The sequence below is a fragment of the Canis lupus genome, chromosome 11 (genome assembly GCF_003254725.2).
Source record: "Canis lupus dingo isolate Sandy chromosome 11, ASM325472v2, whole genome shotgun sequence".
Classification (NCBI taxonomy): domain Eukaryota; kingdom Metazoa; phylum Chordata; class Mammalia; order Carnivora; family Canidae; genus Canis; species Canis lupus.
In genome coordinates this window covers 15,778,571-15,797,162 of record NC_064253.1, presented here as the reverse complement: position 1 = coordinate 15,797,162, position 18,592 = coordinate 15,778,571, and the positions used below count along the sequence as shown (strand labels likewise).

General features: G+C 39.4%; 1 protein-coding gene across 7 annotated transcripts in view; it reads right to left on the bottom strand.

Annotated features, from left to right (window-relative positions):
• Nucleotides 1-18,592, bottom strand: part of MEGF10 (multiple EGF like domains 10) — a 215,497-nt gene that overhangs the window by 61,933 nt on the left and 134,972 nt on the right. For all 7 annotated transcript variants that reach the window (XM_035696985.2, XM_035696987.2, XM_035696983.2 and 4 more), the window contains 2 exons: nucleotides 4,420-4,666; nucleotides 2,747-2,867 (listed from right to left, as the gene is read on the bottom strand). In XM_035696985.2, the coding sequence (XP_035552878.1) occupies nucleotides 2,747-2,867; nucleotides 4,420-4,666 (368 nt within the window). The remainder of the gene's footprint in view (nucleotides 1-2,746; nucleotides 2,868-4,419; nucleotides 4,667-18,592) is intronic.

Genomic DNA, 18,592 nt, shown 5'->3' with positions numbered 1-18,592 from the left:
TTGTTTGTGAATAAAGATTAATGAGAGCAATAGCTTTAAGTGAGACATTATTCTTATGAATTGAAATACATATGTGTGTATGTGGTAAAGGAATATAAATTCATCTTCTAAAAGCACCTGGAATGACAGCACAAATAAAATGTTGGAGAAAGAAGTGTAAGTTAGATGCTCAGCTATGCAGATAGAGAAATGACCTGAAGCAATCAGTAAGAAATGACTATCAAGGTAACGAGCCCAGAGTATAGAGTAAGTGATGGAGGAAATGCTCCCCCGGGCTGATGGATCCATCCCAGTTACTGGGTCATAGTCCAAACCTGTGATTGCCACTATCCCACATCACATTCACCCCAATCAAGAAGAAGAAAGCTTCAGTTTCAAGATGAGGCAACTCTATGATGTCTATACAATAGTCCTAGCAGAGTATAATGCCTATAGCTCTTCATCCAAACAACATGGAGTTCTCTGGACCCTGGAAACTCTGCTGCCCCAACAAAGTCCTTCCCTTGCCAAGGACAAAACAATGGTCAACATTGGCAAAAGGTTGCATGTAAGAAATAAAGAAGAGAAGGACTCAAACACAATTTAGTATCTCTACCTTGAGCAACTAAGAAAGAAATTTTAGTTTTTTCCTAAGAAACTAAGTTTTAACTAAGATTTTTAAAAATCTGAAAAGGAGTAGCCTTAAGAAAGGCTTGGGTGTATGACAAGTTTGCTTCTATTAACACTGACTTTGGTGGGTCTGCTTGAGCCATCTCAGTACTCCTCAATAGCTCCCTTTGTGTACCTCATCATCAGGCACTCAGTGAAAGGCCCCCTCACTCTGACTCCATTGTTTTATGGAGTTTCTCCAGGCTCTGCCTCTAGAACCAGACCTCGTGTCATCTGCTTACCTTTCTAACTTTCATCTTGGGTCTAATATTTCTTTTCCACCTGTCTCTGTGACCCTCATATCTTGAGCTCTCCCTTACTTCCTATGATTCTCACTGGGAGATAGTTTCCAGTTTTCTTTTGCTTCAGGACTACAAGGGCATTAGCAGACCCATTCATCCCAGGCCTGGTTCCTAAGGCTCCAGCTTGGGTGTAGCCCAGTCAGATGGTGGCTTCACGTCTAAAGGTCATCTAGGTTGGGGTGTCTAATAGGATAGTGACAAACAAACACATGTCTGGACCCAGGTGAGGGAAGGTCAAGATTTAGAAAAATCACATGATGACTGTTAAAGCTATGGATCTAGGTGAGATTTCCAGAGAAGATTTATAGTGAGAAAAGAGAAGGATAAGACTGAAACCTAGGAAGTATTGGAATAGAGTGGTATGGAGAAGAAGGCGTAGGAAAAGAGATCTTCAGTAAGAGAGAGAGGAAGGGGGGTCAGCACAGACATGGAGAGAAAGATTATAAAAGAGGGAGATGGATGAGCAACAGGGTCATACGCTTTGGTGAAGCCAAGCAGAATGAGAACAAAAGGGTCATCACTGAATATGGTAATTAAGAAGTTGGTTATGACCCTACAAACACAGCTTTGCTACAGCTCCTAGAGAAGTAAATTGCTCTCTTAAATTTTGTTTGTTAACAAAGGAAACAGACATTGGCCCTTTACTGCTGCACCTTTAAGCAGATGTATGCACAAACCAATACAGGTTAAGGATCAGTATCATTTCCTGGTTTCGGAGAAATGCGGTTAACAAGCCAGTGTTGATATTGAGTGTGTTGCATAACACCTTACCTGTGAGGTGCTACATGAAGAAAGTGTAACATGGTCAAAGTTTGGGAAAAGGGGTGAGTTACAGCTTCCTCTTAGATTTTCGTACTGAAACTTTGAGAAGCTCTGCAATACTTGGTAAATGTAGTTCACCTCAGTGTATCTCTGGATGGGCAGTGACCGCATAATTTTTTCACATAACGCTTACCCCATTGAAAATAATGTTCTCAAAGAACAATAGTGATGCACGGAACTTAATTATAAAAACAGTTATAGACATATATTATTCTATTGTGCTTTGCTTTATTGTGCTTCACAGATATATTGTGGTTTGTTTTTTTTTTTTTTTTAAACAAATTGAAGGACTGTGACAATCCTGCAGTAAGCATGTCCTTTGGTGCCATTTTTCTAACAACATGTATTCCTTTTGTGTACCTGAGTCATGGTAATTCTGGCTCAGAATTTTCAAGTATTTTTTTAAAAATTTAATTATTATTATGTTTGTCGCAGTGATCTGTTATCAGTGGTCTCTGATGTTTCTAATGTAACTGTTTTGGTATCTACACTGGTTTTTTAGACATAATGTCATTGTACTCTTCATAGAATACAGTACCTTAGTAGTAAACAGCTTTTAGTGCACTAGTTAACCTAAAATTCATTTGGCTCACTTTATTGTGATATTCACTTTATTGCAGAGGACTGGAGCCAAACCCAAAGTATCTCCCAGGCAACCTATGTTTAGATACTTTCAGAGCTTAATATTGTCTGTCATATGTGAGATGAGGTTTTCCCTCTTCTTTGTCCTGAGGGAAAGTTCAGGACAGATGGCCACTATGTTTCACATGAGGACCTTTAGTGCACTTCAAGATTGAATCACCTTCTGCCTGAAAATGGACTTAAGGACTCCAGCTTTGAAAATAGTCAGCTATTTCCAGTTGTGCAATTTTTGACAATCAATGTAACTTTTCTTTGTACTAGAGTCTTCCATGTGCATTTTCACTTGAGTATCCTGGAACAGGTGGCTCTGGGAGGGAAGGAAGGAAGCTTACCAGCCAGCCCGAAGGGCAAGAGCATTCTCCGGTGACGTGATGACATATTCCTCCATTTTGGCAGGGACATCTCTGCTCGCACTGCGGACCGTGCTTGCCAGGGGGACAAAGGTCCTCACAGCTGAGGAATTGATGTGCAACAAAGGATACTGTTATTTACCCAAACTCGCAACCCTCAGGTTCACAGACACAACAGTGCCCAGGGCCCTAAAACAGGCAAGCTTTCTCTGCTCGATATTCTTCATTTGGTTAACATCAAAGCATTAATCATATTAGCTGGAAAACTCTTTGAGCGCTTGCCTAGACTTTTCCCTTCTTTGGGGGTATTTTCTAGTGAAATGATTTGAATTTGGAGAGAATGTGTCCTATCTGAGAGTGCCAATGATGACTCTTCCCAGCCAAACACTCCTTGGGGACAGGGTCTCCCCATGTAACTATTAGAAAGCTCCTATGTTGCATCCGAAGTCTGCTTTTGTTTGTAGGATTGTTCAATTCTCAGAGGAGATGGAAAGGTCTGCATATCCCCTCCTTTGTGCACAGATTCTTCATAATCAGTTTCCAGCATTTTCTTCTTGAGGCTGATCATTTTCCATGCCCTTAGCCCCCATCCTTTTCCTATGAATGAAGTCTCTTCTCTTAGCCTTTAATTGTCTTGTTTGCTCTCCTATAAAACTGCTCCAAGTTTTCCAAAGCTCTACTCAATTGTGTCCTTAATAAAAGCCCATAAAAGCAATATTAACAATTAAGTAGTTTGAGATGATCATTCATTCTTCTGGAACTCAGGGCTTTCTAGGCTAATGCGGTTTTTTTCTTTAGTTCTACTTTATAGCTGTTAATACTGTTGGCAGGAAGTATTTACCTAATCAGCTGCATTTTTTCAAGTTTTAGTTCTGTGATTTACAAGTGTAATTTTCTCAGTAAGGGAATGAGATTTTTCTCTTTCCTACCTCTCTTTTTTTTTTTTTTTTTTTTTTTTGGCAAATTCTGCCTCTTTTTCTGTTTGCTAATACAAGCCAAAGGAAGAAATGTCCTTCACACAAAATAAAGTAGTGGAGGTTAAGAAGTTGCTTCAATAGTATCCAGAAAGAATTAAACTATTTCTGTGCACTATCCTACACAAATGTGATACATTTCATTGATGGTCACAAAGCAACATATGTAGCTACTGGTATTAAGTAACCTAGTTAACCTTTCATCATGGACTATTTCTAACATCTTCCCCTTTTTCTCTTTCCTATGGCACTGAACCCACCCAACTTTAACCAGTTAATTAGTTGCCACACACACAGAGCAGAATAACATGGCCTGTTAACAGTTAGCAATGTAACATAAATGCAACTGTGGGGGAATCCAAGCAGAACCTCAAATCTGCCTCTAATGACTCCCAAATATTACCACTCAATGAAACATCCTGGTCCTCTCTATCTCCGCCCTGCCAAAAGGAGAACATGAAACCTGGCCCTTAGACTATGGTTGGAGTCTGATGTTCAAGGGTCAAACAGCAGGAGCATCTCATGGCTGTCACTGCTGATCATCCCCTCTGTGCCAGAGCCCCACCCTCTCAGAGACTTCAGGCAGCAAGGAAACAAAAGCCTAGGAATCTGACAGTGGCAGCAGCATGGATGGAGAAGGTGAGCGTACTTTGCCATGCTGCTAAGCAGCATGTCACTTACAAGGCTCCAGTGTACCCTGGTGGGCAGCGGCATTCCCCTGTGACGTGGTCGCAGGTGGCTCCATTCTGACACTGGCATCTCTGGTGACAGTCATTACCGTAGGTGCCCTGCTCACAGCGGTCCTCACAACGCCAGCCCCGGAAACCTGCAGCGCAGTGGCAAGCCCCCGTGATGGGGTTGCACAGGGCCCCGTTCTTGCACTGGCACCGGCTGCTGCAATGGGGCCCCCAGTGATCACCATCACAGGCTGCAGGGAGAGAAACAATGGAGGGCATCAGAGTATGGATGCAGGCAATAGCAAGCTCTTCAGAACCAACTTGCCTTTGCCCTTGACTAGAATGGCTTGGCGTGCCAGGGTGGCTGAGTGGGTTAAGCACCCACTTTCAGCTCTGGTCATGATCTCCGGGTCCTGGGTCCTGGGATTGAGCCCTGTGTTGGGCTTGGGCAGAGTGGAGGTGGTTTGCTTCTCCCTCTCCCCTGCTCAGGCTCACTCTCTCTCTCTCTAAAATAAATAAATAAAATCTTTTTTAAAAATCTTAAAAAAAAAAAAAAAAAAAAAGATGGCTTGATGATCCCTTCATCACCATTCCTTAGCTGGACATTGGGCTCTGGTACCAACCCATGGCAATGCTTCATAAATGTGTTCAGCACTAAGTGAGCCACTTCTAGTCACTCCATTGCTTGCTTAAGCAGTGCTACCATTCTCCAGCTTCATGCCTTGCTGAGTCTTGTTTCCTGCATCTGGAGTGCTGAGTTTGATGTGGCTAGAGTAATTGGCTACATGAGGATGTAAGCAGTGTGGGGGGTGGGGGAGAAGAGGCCAGCTACCCAGATGGGAAGGTTCAGCTCAGCTCAGGGGAGGGCTTTAACACACTAAGGAGTTGGATTGCATCTTGTGAATAAAGGATTGGTCTGATAGGATTTTTTAAAATATTTTATTTATTTATTCACGAGAGAGTCAGAGACACAGGCAGAGGGAGAAGCAGGTTCCCTGTGGGGAGCCCAATGTGGGACTTGATCCCAAGACCCCAGGATCGTGACCCAAGTTAAAGGCAGAGACACTCAACCACTGAGCTACTCAGGTGCCCTGGTCTGAAAGGATTTTAAACAATTAGGAACAATGCAAATTTGCATTCCTAGTAAGGTCAGCTGGCTACAGTCTGAGGAAGAGGCAGGAAGGAGCTCACAGCAAGAGGCAGGAAGACTTGCCAAGAAAAATGGCAGCAGGTAAGACAATAGGGGAGGGCAGCCCTGGTGGCGCAGCGGTTTAGCGCCGCCTGCAGCCCAGGGCGTGATCCTGGAGACCCGGATTGAGTCCCACGTCAGGCTCTCTGCATGGAGCCTGCTTCTGCCTGTGCCTTTGCCTCTCTCTCTCTCTCTCTCTCTGTCTCTGTCTCTATGAACAAATAAATAAATCTTTAAAAAGAAAAAAAAAAGACAATAGGGGAGACTCAGGGGCCTGAGCTCAGGCAGTGATGGGGAAGACCAAGAGGGGTCCTACAGGATGATCTACTGCAGCATGGACTGACCCTGCTAGGGGTCTAGGCCAGAGCAAGCCAAAGACTCCCTATCTGCTTTCATGGTATCAGTCAAAAGACATGTGGATTGGGAGGTCATTGGAAAAAAAAAACAGAAAATAATTGAGTCGAATATTGAAATTCACTGACTACCCAACAATAGGCATAATCTCAGGTTGTGAGATCCAGCCTTGTGTGGCAGTTGGCACTTCTCCCTCCCCTCTCCCCTCCTCCCCTCCCCTTTACCTCCTCACAAAGGTAGGAACTCAAGCACTCTTACTCTCTCCCCCAAAAAACAAAAACAAAAACAAATGACAACAGGCATATGAAACCAGGTAAGATGGTAATAGAAAACATCATTTGAGAGATAGAGTTAAAAGTATAGTTCCAAAGAAAAGGAAGAGTGGCTGCAATTCAAGTTGATAAGCAGGAATAGGGGAGCAGGAAAGGAAAAATCCTCAATCCCAAACATTCTAAAAATTATAAAGGGTGATGATAAGCAAAACCAACCCTTAATATTCATTGCCTAGCTAGCGGCATATTTATTTATTAATTAGATGCTATAAAAATCATTAGGGAAGATGCGCTGTGCCTGGAGCTCTTAGGATAAACTGCTTTTATGATTTAAAAAATAGTCTCCCGTCATAAAAATTTTGTAACTTCAATAGATCCAGATAAACTATTGAAAAAAAAGAAAGAATAAATGAATGAAAGAAAAGAAAAAGAAAGAATAAATGAATGAAAGAAAAGAAAAAGAAAGAAAGAAAACCAGACACATAACAAACAACTTATTAGACATGCAGGATTCATCTCCCAACATTAGAACCTACCTTCCTTTTCATAATATCAAAAGGTTTAAATGAATAATTTTGTTTTAAGTCAGTATGGCTTTGTTCTCCTTAGTACTTTAACAAACATACTTTAACACAATTAAAAACAATGAGAGGATTACAGAAGCTAAAGCAGATGAAGAAAGCAATTACCTAAGAACTCACAATCTTCTTAAACAGAATAAGATTAGGTAGTAGTTCTGAGATTTAAGCCTAATTGTTATTCATATAGTTGCTTCTTTTATTGCCTATGGATATGGTCAAAGCATTTTTTTTCAATTACAACTCCTTCAATCTAGGATATATCCTTTGGGAGAAAAAAAACAGAGTATGTTTCTTTAAATGCCCTCAGGTACCCAAAAACAGAAGAATTTCTCCTGTGTTTAAGGTAAGCCCAAATAAATTAAATAGTCCTTTGTAACTTGTTCCCTGGTTCATCAGTCCTAAGAGGAAGGAAAATCTTCATTCCATTTAAGCTAAATCTGTTATCCTAGAATCTGATCCTTTTTTTCTCCTGTGCTTCTCATGGTGTATCTGATGTGGTTCATCACTGTTCTCTGTATTATACAAGATCTTATTCTTGAAACGTGAATGCATCCTTGACCCTGCTCCTTGCAGGCTAGATTCTCCTTGCAGTACTTTTACTTAATTTTTAGAAGTCTATTCAATTTCACTCATTTTCTTTGCTGAACCTTCTTGAAAGTTTCCATATCCCTCTCGACTTCTGCGAACCTAAGATACTAAATGAAATACTCATTTTTTGTAGTGTATCATGGAGGATTAACTGATTGACACAAAACAAAATTTTAGCTAATAAAACTACCTTGATAAGGACATCCAGATCATGTCAGAAGCATTTAGAAAGAAACAAGTGTGGTGGGTTAGAGTTCTTTTTCCCCACTGTGACACTGGGATAAGGGTTGACTGGTACACAGACACTTTACAGAATATGTTTTACAGTATCAGGAGAGCAGTAGGAAGAAGTCAAGGTATCAGGGGACAGAACTGGTCTCTCTACTTCCTTGTGACCCATTTCCACATCACATTCAACATCTTCTCTTCCAGAAGAGCAGTCAGGCAGAGACCACTTCTATTTTCTTGAAGTTAGACAAATGCAAAAGAAAAAAAACCAAAACACAAAAACCCTTAGGATACCTCCTCAGGACAGAAACAAGTTCATAGCAGAAATTGATAACTATCAGCATCAAAGAAAGTGTTTCAGGCTCTTAGGGAGATATTATAGCGGCCGACATGGTTAATTTCCTGGCCATATCTAAGCACTGTGGCATGCTTTGAAGTGACAGCTTCTCTCCTTGGGGCTGTGTTTCCCTAAGAGGCCACTGATACATGGGCCTCACATCGTGAATACCAGGCATCAACATAAGCTACGCCAAGGGAAAAATCCACATACAAAAGTGTATAGACAAATAAGCAGGAAGTAGAACAAGTGGGACACAGAAGCCTGGCTTGAATCTAGGCATCACTGTGACTTCCTTTCCTTTTTTCATTTGTCATATTTAACTACTGCAACACATCCCTTTTTACAGCTTATCACACAAAAGCCTGTTTACTACAAACACAAGAGTATGTTGACTATCTAGACAAGATGCAGAATTTGTTCTTTTTGAACACCAAGCTTGACCAGTTATCCCGAATTCACGTACTGTGTTTGGAAAGACAGTGTGGAGACTCTGAAGTCAAATCACTTCACATCTTTTACTTAACACCTCACTCTAATCTCAAGGGGCAAGTATTTCACTCCTGAAGAAAAAGTGCCTGAATTGGTTACTGTCACTGGCAACTTAAAAGTAGTTTACATTAAAATGGCAAGAGCTTGAATCTTCTAATAGGAAAAGATATATATGAACCAACCTTTGTTTCAGATTAAACTGAAAAGAACTCTAGTGCACATAAGGGATTCATTTTCAGCTTCTGGTTGCATCTCTTGTTGAGTTGTGCTAACTGTTAGAAATGGACTCTCGGTGCAGCATATCCAGATTCATGCAGCTATTTCAGGGGACAGATTAATGAGGGTCTCAGGCAGCACAGACAGTGTGCTCTAATAAGCTCTCACAATCAGATGGAAATAAGAGGAAGTTTAAACTACTGTGTAGTATCAGAAGTATAGGGTTCATGCTACAACCCTTAGTGACAACTAGTGGAGCACTGGATCCTCACAAGACAATGGACTCACCTCGGAGCCCTTATACCTACAACGTTCAGTGACACCAGTAAGCACAAGTTACAACAATGGGTAGGTACTGAATTTACTCAGTTTTATGTGTCAGCCATAGTATGAGGCTTAGAGTTCAAAGGAAAATGGCAGAATGCCTGCTTCTAGAAGCTTATAGGTTAAGGCAGAGGCCTTAAGTAATTAGACAATAAAACACCCTGAGCAGTAGGGTAAGGATATGGACAAGGTATAACAGAAAACACCAGGATGAACCCTAACCAGTGTTGTTGAGTTGTGCAAGGCTTTCCACATAAAATGATGTCTAAGCTGAGACCTAGAGGCAAAGTGTGCCCTATTTAGGTAGTGGGTGGAGGATTTGTAAGTAGAAGGAGGAGCTCCTGAAAGTGAGGGAAGTTGCAGGAGGTACTGCATTCAGAGAAAATAATACATAAAACAGAAGGCTTTGAAATGCCCATGAATGCCTTCTTCTATTGCATCATGGCCACTATCCTCTTCCTGTGCATAACAAAAGAAGTCAGTATAGAAATGAGTAGACATGGAGTGATGTCAGACATGCCCTCCCCCTCCTGCAGTCCTCCCCAGTCTTCCAAGCTCAGCTCAGAAACCTTCTCTGTCCATCAGGTACATTTTTTTCAGATCCGATCTCAGATGCTCTCTGAAAAAGACATCAGTATATATTTTCCACGACACTCCTCTTGCACTCAGATCACAATTTCTATATACACGTGCCTTGTTCCCCATCAAATAAAACTGAATTTCACAGGTGTTAAGACATACTGACAGCCTTTCTTGATCTCAGTTGTTCTCGACCAAAATTTTAATCCCATAGAGTCACAGGACCCACCTTGTTGACTTTGATGGTGAGAAGCATTCTGATTTCAGGGATATTAAACTGAGAAAGAACTGTGCACCCCCAGTCATAAAGTAGGGTAACAACAATGATGAGCTTGATATGTACAGGGATAATGTTAACCGCTTTCTTTTAATGAAAACCAGCACTTTTAGGCACTTCTATGGGAAAGTGGATTACCACATCTGTTTTAGACTTTACTCTGGACTAGTGTACCAAAAGCTCTTTAGTCATAAATTCCTCTTTTGAGATTTTTCCAAAACGAAGAAGCATACAGGGGTAAATGCAGTGACAATTCACAATAGTTATCTTGTTAAAAATATTTACACTGTGCGCATAGACATCCATCTAAGCACCTGAAATAGAGGAACTCTCACAATGGCCCTGGGAAGTAGCTAGTATTGTATTCCTTTTGTATGGATGAAGAAATGGAGATCCAGGTGATTTGCTAGAAGTACATGGGTAGTAAGTAGTGAAGCAAGACCTCTTGTCTTCAGTCTGTATTATAAACCACTATATTTTACTCCCTCCAAATCTATCAGTGATCTTTATCCCAGTACTGTTTATAGTAACAAAATCGGAAAAAAAAAAAAAAAAAAAAAAAACAACCTAATCTTCTAGTAGTAGAATACAGGTGAAAAGAAACTGATATAATCGTGCAATGGAATATTATGCATCAACTAAAAGTGATATTAGAGAGTAATATTTAATGAACTTGAAAGACATTAGCAATATCTTAATTGTAAAAAGTAGATTAAAAATGATGGGCACAAGACAATCCAATTGTAGCAATATGTTAGAACGAAGCAGATGAAATTGTTATTAATTTAGATCAAAAAAGGCCAAATATCAGCAACTGTATATGGCTGAACCTAATATCTGGGGAAGGGGGGGAGAAGAGAGAACATGACAAAGGTAGAAGGAGAGATAGACAGACAGATACTGAATGGCTTTACGGTCAAATGGTACCATCAGGAATCTCTGGGTCTTAAGAGTATGCTTGATTTTTCTTTTATTCATTTAGATTAACCAGCTTTTCTAAATTTTCTGCAATCATTGTATATCCTTTTGGTAGTAAGAGAAAAGCAAGCAGAAAAATAGTTTTTTAAATGGTTTGATCTGCTGAGCATTTCTATTGTTGTGTGCTCCATGCTTTATACACCTCTTTCTAGTCATCACAGCAATTACAACAAGGCTGGTATCATTACCACATTTAGCACACAGAGAATGTTTAGGATGAGACCATTTAGGTAAAATGTCCCAAAACACCTGGCTGGTAAGTGTTGGTATCAGAAACCCAAGACTTTCTACAAAGAAAAGTCCAAGCATTTTTCATAAGGTCATCTGGCTCCTAAGCGAGTGAAATTATACATTTTGGTCAAACAGAATATCCCACAATTTCATCAGACATGATCCTTTGAGGCAGAGCAGCAAATTATAAGACCTTTCACTGAGCAAGCCTATGCGGTCAGCCAATGACTCAATATTTAGAGGCAGTGAAAATAGGAAATTACCTTCGTTGTGAGAACATAGGGCACTTCTAGAAGAGAAAATAAAATTAAGGAGATGTCAGATCTGAAGGCCTTCCGGGAGTTGATAACGATTCTGTGCAAACAAAATAGCCAATAATACTGTGAAAATACCATTAATGGCATTAGCTTTAGGAGCACACTAAACTGAAAACTAGGCCCATATGGCACATGGCCAGTATTCAAGGTCTGTTTGATGAGTGAATGAAATGAACAAGAATGTAAAGCATTATAGCTAACTTTCACAAACAAACCTGTAAAACCATCTTAACACTTCTCAGAACATTCTCCTCTCCTGACCCTCTTTAAACCCTCAGTCCAATTTCCCATTCCAAGGATGGGAAGAGAGTGAAGGCGTTGTAAGGTACATCAAGTTTCAAATGGGCGTCAGCATTATGCAGCTATTTTCTTCAAATATCACAAAAACTCAATGAGATGTTAGGTTTGTAAGTATCTAACATTTCACGTGCAAAATGGACTTGGTTGGTAATTTGCTTAGTCACTTAGCATTCAAATGGCAAAAGCCAGTGAATCACTCAAACCTGTCAATGTCTCCAAAGCTGTGATCTTGCCCCCACACCATATGGACCATCTCATCCCAACTGATGCCCATCAGTTACAAAATCTGGTATCAGTGCACATTTGCTATTTCTCTAGATTTCTAAAAGGGAACATTCTAAGACAAAAGTCTCACAGATGCTTGAAAAAAAATTTTTTATACCTAAAAATGGTCTTTCTCAGGCTTTAAAGTGTTAAGAGCAGCTTCATCAGAATGGTTTTGATGCAGAATGTCTCCACATGTCCAGGACACAGATGTATTGACAAAAACAAGGCACTAGAAAATTCTTTGAACAAATGGAAGATGGTTTAGTAAATCTTGTGTCTTGGTATAGAGGAAGAATAAGGAAAGGAGAGATAAACAGAAATGCCAAATTGAGGGATGCTCTGGAGGAAAGAACAAGGACACATGAATACATTGCCTCAGCCAAAACACTCCTCAACAACAACAAAGGAAAGGATGAAATCATTTTTCCCTTAGATGAAGGAGTAATGTTTACCATCAAGTTCACCTTGTTACAAAAGTCATCAATCACCAGCTGGCTCAAGGAAGGGTATAATCATTTAGCATCAGACAGACCTGGACCCTAGCTGAGCCACTGTCACTTCATAGTCATAGAACTTGAGCAAATCCCCAACCTTTGTTACACTTCATTTTCTAATTGCCCCATGGAAATGGTGGAACATACTAATTACACAAAAGTACTTGTTGGTAGGTGTGACACAGCACAGAGCTAGTATACCAGAAATTTTATCCGATGGTTGGCACAATGGAACATCCAACCCCAGGAAAAAAAAAAAAAAACACTCTAGAAAAACATCCTCCAGCTGTACATAAAGCGAGAATAACAGGCCTGTTTCTGGTTGGTATTATTTGTTTGTCTTGCATGAATCACTCATGAGAAAAAGGACAACTTGGTTCTCACAATGTGAATTTCAAAAACAAATTGCCGACTAACTCCACAAAGTAAAAAAACAAGCTCTGGTATCATCCCTTTCAAGTGTTTTTCATAAAGCCATTTGGAAAAAGCTCAGGCCCACAATGAAACCCAGTTGTTATGTGACATCCCATTCTGAAATGCCAAATAAAAACTGGATTTAGACATTTCCCCTATTGGCTGATGACCCATGTGTCCAGAGGAGTAGGCTTGTACCTGGAGCCCAAAAATATAAAAGGAGGAATTTAGAAACAAACCCATGAACTCCTTGGTAATTTTCCCCTTAGCATAAGGAAATAGGTGATAATAAATAAAATCTTGAGAATCTTGCCATGTTACTGGCACCAATCCCAAGGACTTGATTTTGCCTCAAGCTTATCTATAGCCATTAAGACAACAGAAGCAGCCTTGAAACTCACTATAAACTTTAAAATCCTTTTCTAAAGCAACTGGTTCTAAATTATAGAGAACAAAAAAAGTGGCCAATTCTGTGTACTCACATTAGGTCTAAACAAATCCTAGATGAAATGAGCTGTCTGTGTTTGGTTGTCCTTTTATTTTGTTTGTCTTGGTTTAATACCTCCAGCATCTGAGACGTCAAACTGTAGAACTCTACAGAGTTCAAGAAGCTTGCGGATACATCTCTACTAAACACTTAGAGAAGGATAACACTCTATCTTGGAACTCAGCCTTATCATAGGCAAAGTGATGTCAGTTTATAATACATAACTACCCTCACCAGGATTGCTGTTGAAAGTAAGACTCCTTAAGTGTCCTTAACTTTTAAATGTCAAGTACCGGGATGCCTGGGTGGCTCAGTGATTGAGCAGCTGCCTTGGCTCAGGGCGTGATCCCAAGGTCCTGGGATCGAGTCCTGAATTGGGCTTCCCACAGGGAGCCTGCTTCTCCCTCTGTCTATATCTCTGCCTCTCTCTCTCTCTCTCTGTGTGTATCTCTCATGAATAAATAAATTTTTAAAAAATCTTTAAAAAATAAAAAAATTTAAACGTCAAGTGCCTATTAGAATATAGCACTCAGCCATACTGACTTAAAAATATATTTTATTTACATGGAAGTTTGCTGTCACGGTCACCACTGACTGTAAACATAGAAAAATTGGGGACTATGGGAAAAATTAATAGGGAAGAAAATTCAACCCTTTGTTCTAGCAGATAGACAAAGCACAAGTAAGTCACTTTCAGGAAAATCTCTCTACAGACTGAGTATCTTTCAGGAGGGACCAAAATAATCTTCTACTGTCTCAAAGGATAGAAAAACATGGTTCTTCTTGAAATATACACCCTGTCTTCCTAAGCTTTGGTTCCCTCAGGGTCTTTTATCTCCCTGTGATTTCATTCCTTGTGCTTCAGGCTAACAAGGCTATGTCGTGTCATTCCCTTTGTTGATGTAGAAGAAAAGATCATTCAAAACATCAAGTGCTTTAAAAAGAAAACAACTTTGTAAAGCTTCTCCATCCATGAAGAAGAACAATAAAAATGTATTTTCCAGATCCTCTGAAAGCTCTAAAACCTCATGTCCTTCATATGTCAAAAAACCCACTGGAGAGCTGACAAAGTGCCAACAGTCACTGTGGACAACTACCCAGTGCTGTTTATATTAATATTATTCAGTGGCTGAGAGAAAACCTTTATTCTTCTTTTTAAAAATGTTTGTTAAATGAATTTTCAAAGCATGAAATGTCATTTTAGAACTTCAGTGTATGCTTATCTCAAATTATGAAGCAGAAAAACGGGCGTGAAATGTTTATTCTTTAATGTGTCTAAATATAAATGTTGATGTCTCTCAGTGAGAGCATATTAATGACCCTATTCACAGAGCAGGAAAATCTCAAGGATATAGACTGTAGACTGGGATTAAGTAAAGGATTTGAGGGGATTACATTTATTCACTGAAGTCAAAAGAATAATAAGAACTGGGAGCCACTGCAAGGTATCTTGCTTTATAAAGCCTTGTCATGTTATCGTTCTTTTGCTCATCTATTTTCTCATTAAATATGTATTAACTATCTCCTATGGCTACTAAGTTCAGTTTATTGAGCATGTACTACTTGTTCCTGCTTGACATATTCTACAGCCAGGTTTCTTTACCTACTGGAGATGGTCCACAGTGAGACATAACAAAGCAATGTGCTAAGTGTCTCAGTACACAGGATGCTCGGGAACACGGAAGGTCTGTGTTATGTGCACTGCGCCTTTGGGCAGAGGAGAGAAGGGATGGGAAGAAGGCTTCCAGGTGAAGTGTGGCTTCAGGAAAGCCCCAAAGGGTAAGTATTTTGGACCACCACTCTGCAAGTACTAGTTATCTTCATTCTGGATGTGAGGGCCAAAGGGCAGAAGTCTTAAATATTTGCTTAAAATCCCACAGTAAGGAAAATGGGTCCCCAAACCCTCAATGCAATCTGCATGGTCTGAAAAATTTAATACAGTTTTCTTGAAAAAAATTTTTTTTAAGATTTTATTTATTTATTCATGAGAGACACACAGAGAGAGGCAGAGACACAGGCAGAAGGAGAAGCAGGGTCCCTGCAGGGAGCCCAATGCAGGATTCAATCCCAGGACCCCAGGATCACGTCCTGAGCCTAAGACAGACAATCACTGAGCCACCCAGGTGCCCTCTCCCACCAAAGTTTTTAACTATAGGACACTACAGGTAATACTGTAACAAAGGCCCATGTACACTCAACCTAGAATTAATTGTTGTGAACACTGCACCACCTTTGCTTCATCATTTGATGTAAGAAGCAAAACATTACAGATAAAGTTCCCTTTGTCTTCTTGTGCCTAGTTCCCAGCTCTTTCTCTACCCCTGTCTTAGAGGTAACCTCCGTCATGATTTTAATGAGCATCCTTCTAGTCTGTATATATATATATATATATATATATATATATATATATATATATCCAGAAATGATAAAATAACAATATAATGCATAATAATAAAATGTGTCATTCATTAGTTTTACATAAAATGTATATATCACTGTGCATCTTGCTCTTTCTACCCAATATTATGATATTGAGATCTATTAATATTGCTACATTTGCCAATATAGTGGAATACTATATATTGATTGGTAGGAATGAAGGGCTACACAGTATTACTCTATATTAATAGCCACTAGTTAATTTATTTTTTCCCTTATTCATGGCCATTTTCAGTTGTTGCAAAATTTCCACTGTTACAAAGACACAAAAATCTAGCTCCCAGTACCTGAAAGCAAAGGTTTTGCAAGGCATACAGACAAATCATAAAGAAATAGAAGTAAAATTACTGGATTGTATGGTATATGCAAATTAAAATTTTACTCTAGAGACAAACTGCTCTCTAAAGTTACTCTGTAAATTTACCCTCATGAGAACAGTGTATGGAATCTTCCTTTCACATCCTTGCCAACACATGGTATTGTCCAACTTCTTAACTTTTGCCAACATGATGGCAAAAATGACATCTTGTTCACTTACTATTCATGTCACTGATTATTACAAAGAGAAGCATATTCTCATGTCATTAGCCAATCAGGTTTCCTTGCCTCTAAATTATTTTACTGCAGCCTTTACCTATTCTAAAGGTGAGGGGTTTTTTTTCTTATTGATTTGTAGAAATTCTTTATGAATTCTATATACTAATCACTTGTTTTTATATATATTGCAAAAATCTTTTCCTATTCTTGTTTCTCTTTTAACTTTACTTATGATATATTCTATCTTTTTTTTTAATTTTTATTTATTTATGATAGTCACAGAGAGAGAGAGGCAGAGACACAGGCAGAGGGAGAAGCAGGCTCCATGCACCAGAGCCCAATGTGGGATTCGATCCCGGGTCTCCAGGATCGCGCCCTGGGCCAAAGGCAGGCGCTAAACCGCTGCGCCACCCAGGGATCCCTATATTCTATCTTTTTATTAAGATTTTATTTATTTATTCATGAGAAGACACAGAAAAAGAGGCAGAGATATAGGCAGAAGGAGGTTGCCTGTGGGGAGCCCAATGCAGGACTCAATCCCAGGACCCCAGAATCACGTCCTGAACCAAAGGCAGACACTCAACCACTGAGCCACCCAAGTGCCCCCCCAAAATTTTTTTAACTATAGGATACTACAGGTAATACTGTAACAAAGACCCATGTATACACAACCTAGAATTAATTGTTGTGAACACTGCACCTGAGCCAAAGGCAGATAGATGCTCCACTACTGAGCTACCTGGGAGTCCCTATATCTTCTGTCTTAAAGAAGTTTTTAATCTTGATGTGGTCTAATTATTTTAAGCACTGATTTATAACATAGACAAATCTGATTTATGTAATATAATCTTATAAGGTTCTTTTTTTAAGTGTCTGTTTTTCTTTAATGTATGAACAAAACTTCAGTTATATATCAACATCCAGTTCAAATCAGTTCCATTAAGACTTACACTTTCCATGGAAGTTACTTCCTTTAGTTTTGTGTAACAACAGTGAGTAGTGAAACATTAGGTTTTCACAGAATTTTAAGATGATCTCATCATTTATGGTCTAAGATCTAGGCTCTTGCAAACTCTTCTATTTATTCTGTTGGAATAGCCTTTATCATTTTATTACTTTCTATATTTTTTTAGTTTTATATCTGGCAAACGTGATTAATTTGCTGCAATATACAGGTACAAATGTTTGAACTTTTAAAAATTAATGAGGTTGCTGGAGTGCCTGGGTGTCTTAGCCAGTTAAGTCTCTGACTTTGGCTCAGGTTATGATCCCAGGGTCCTGAGAATCAGCCTCGCATTAGGCTCTCTGCTCAGCAGAGAGTCTGCTTCTCCCTCCCTCCCTCCCCTTGCTTGCACTCTCTCTCTTAAATAAATAAAATTTTTGAAAGAAAAAAAATAATAAAAATCACTGAGGTTGTCAACGAATTAAAAGATATTTTGACCAGAGAAGGAAAAACAGTGATTAGCCCTTTTTCTTGTTTTCCCTGAAGAAACTTTCAAGTCTTTAAAAAAAAATCCTCTGATACAATCGCAAACCTAAGAAATCAAATATAATCGTGAAAGATACCAGACTATATACTATGCCACAACACTTAATTTCATCCAATTAACAACATCACTCCATACAATGAAATGCATGTAGCTCTACTAAAATCAGGTATTAACCTACTTGATTTTACAGGTGGGATAACAAATGAGCCTCCAGGACCACCTAATACATAACACCTAATACAAATCATTAAATAATGATTTTACTCTAAGCAGAATAGCCTGGAAACTCATTTTTTGCTGTCAGAAAATGGTTGCTATGTAATTTGAAATAATTTGTAGCCTGAATGTCTTTGCCTAATTTCTTATTGCTCATACTCCATTTTGATACAAATTTAACAACTAAGTTCTGCATTGTCATATAAAATTTCCACCTTGAGGAGTAACATGTAGAAGTTTAGATGGCAGAACTATCAAACATTCCCCATCCAAATGAGGGTTGACTTTCAAACACCTTTCTTTGTCTTGGGGTCACCATGTCAGAAACCTCACCCCTCCACAAGTAATAACCTTGAGGGTAATTACTACAACTTTTCCTCTCTTGAGGGAAAGGAACTCCCACAACCATATTTTTTCATAGTTCATGGAAAACCGTATCTAGCATATCTCACCTGACTTCCAACAATTTCACTGAAGCTGCTCATTTATGGATGAAGAATCTTCTGCTAAGTCACTTCCCCCACTAAGTCATTCCCTAAGTGGGGGAAGAATGAGCCCCCACTACACATA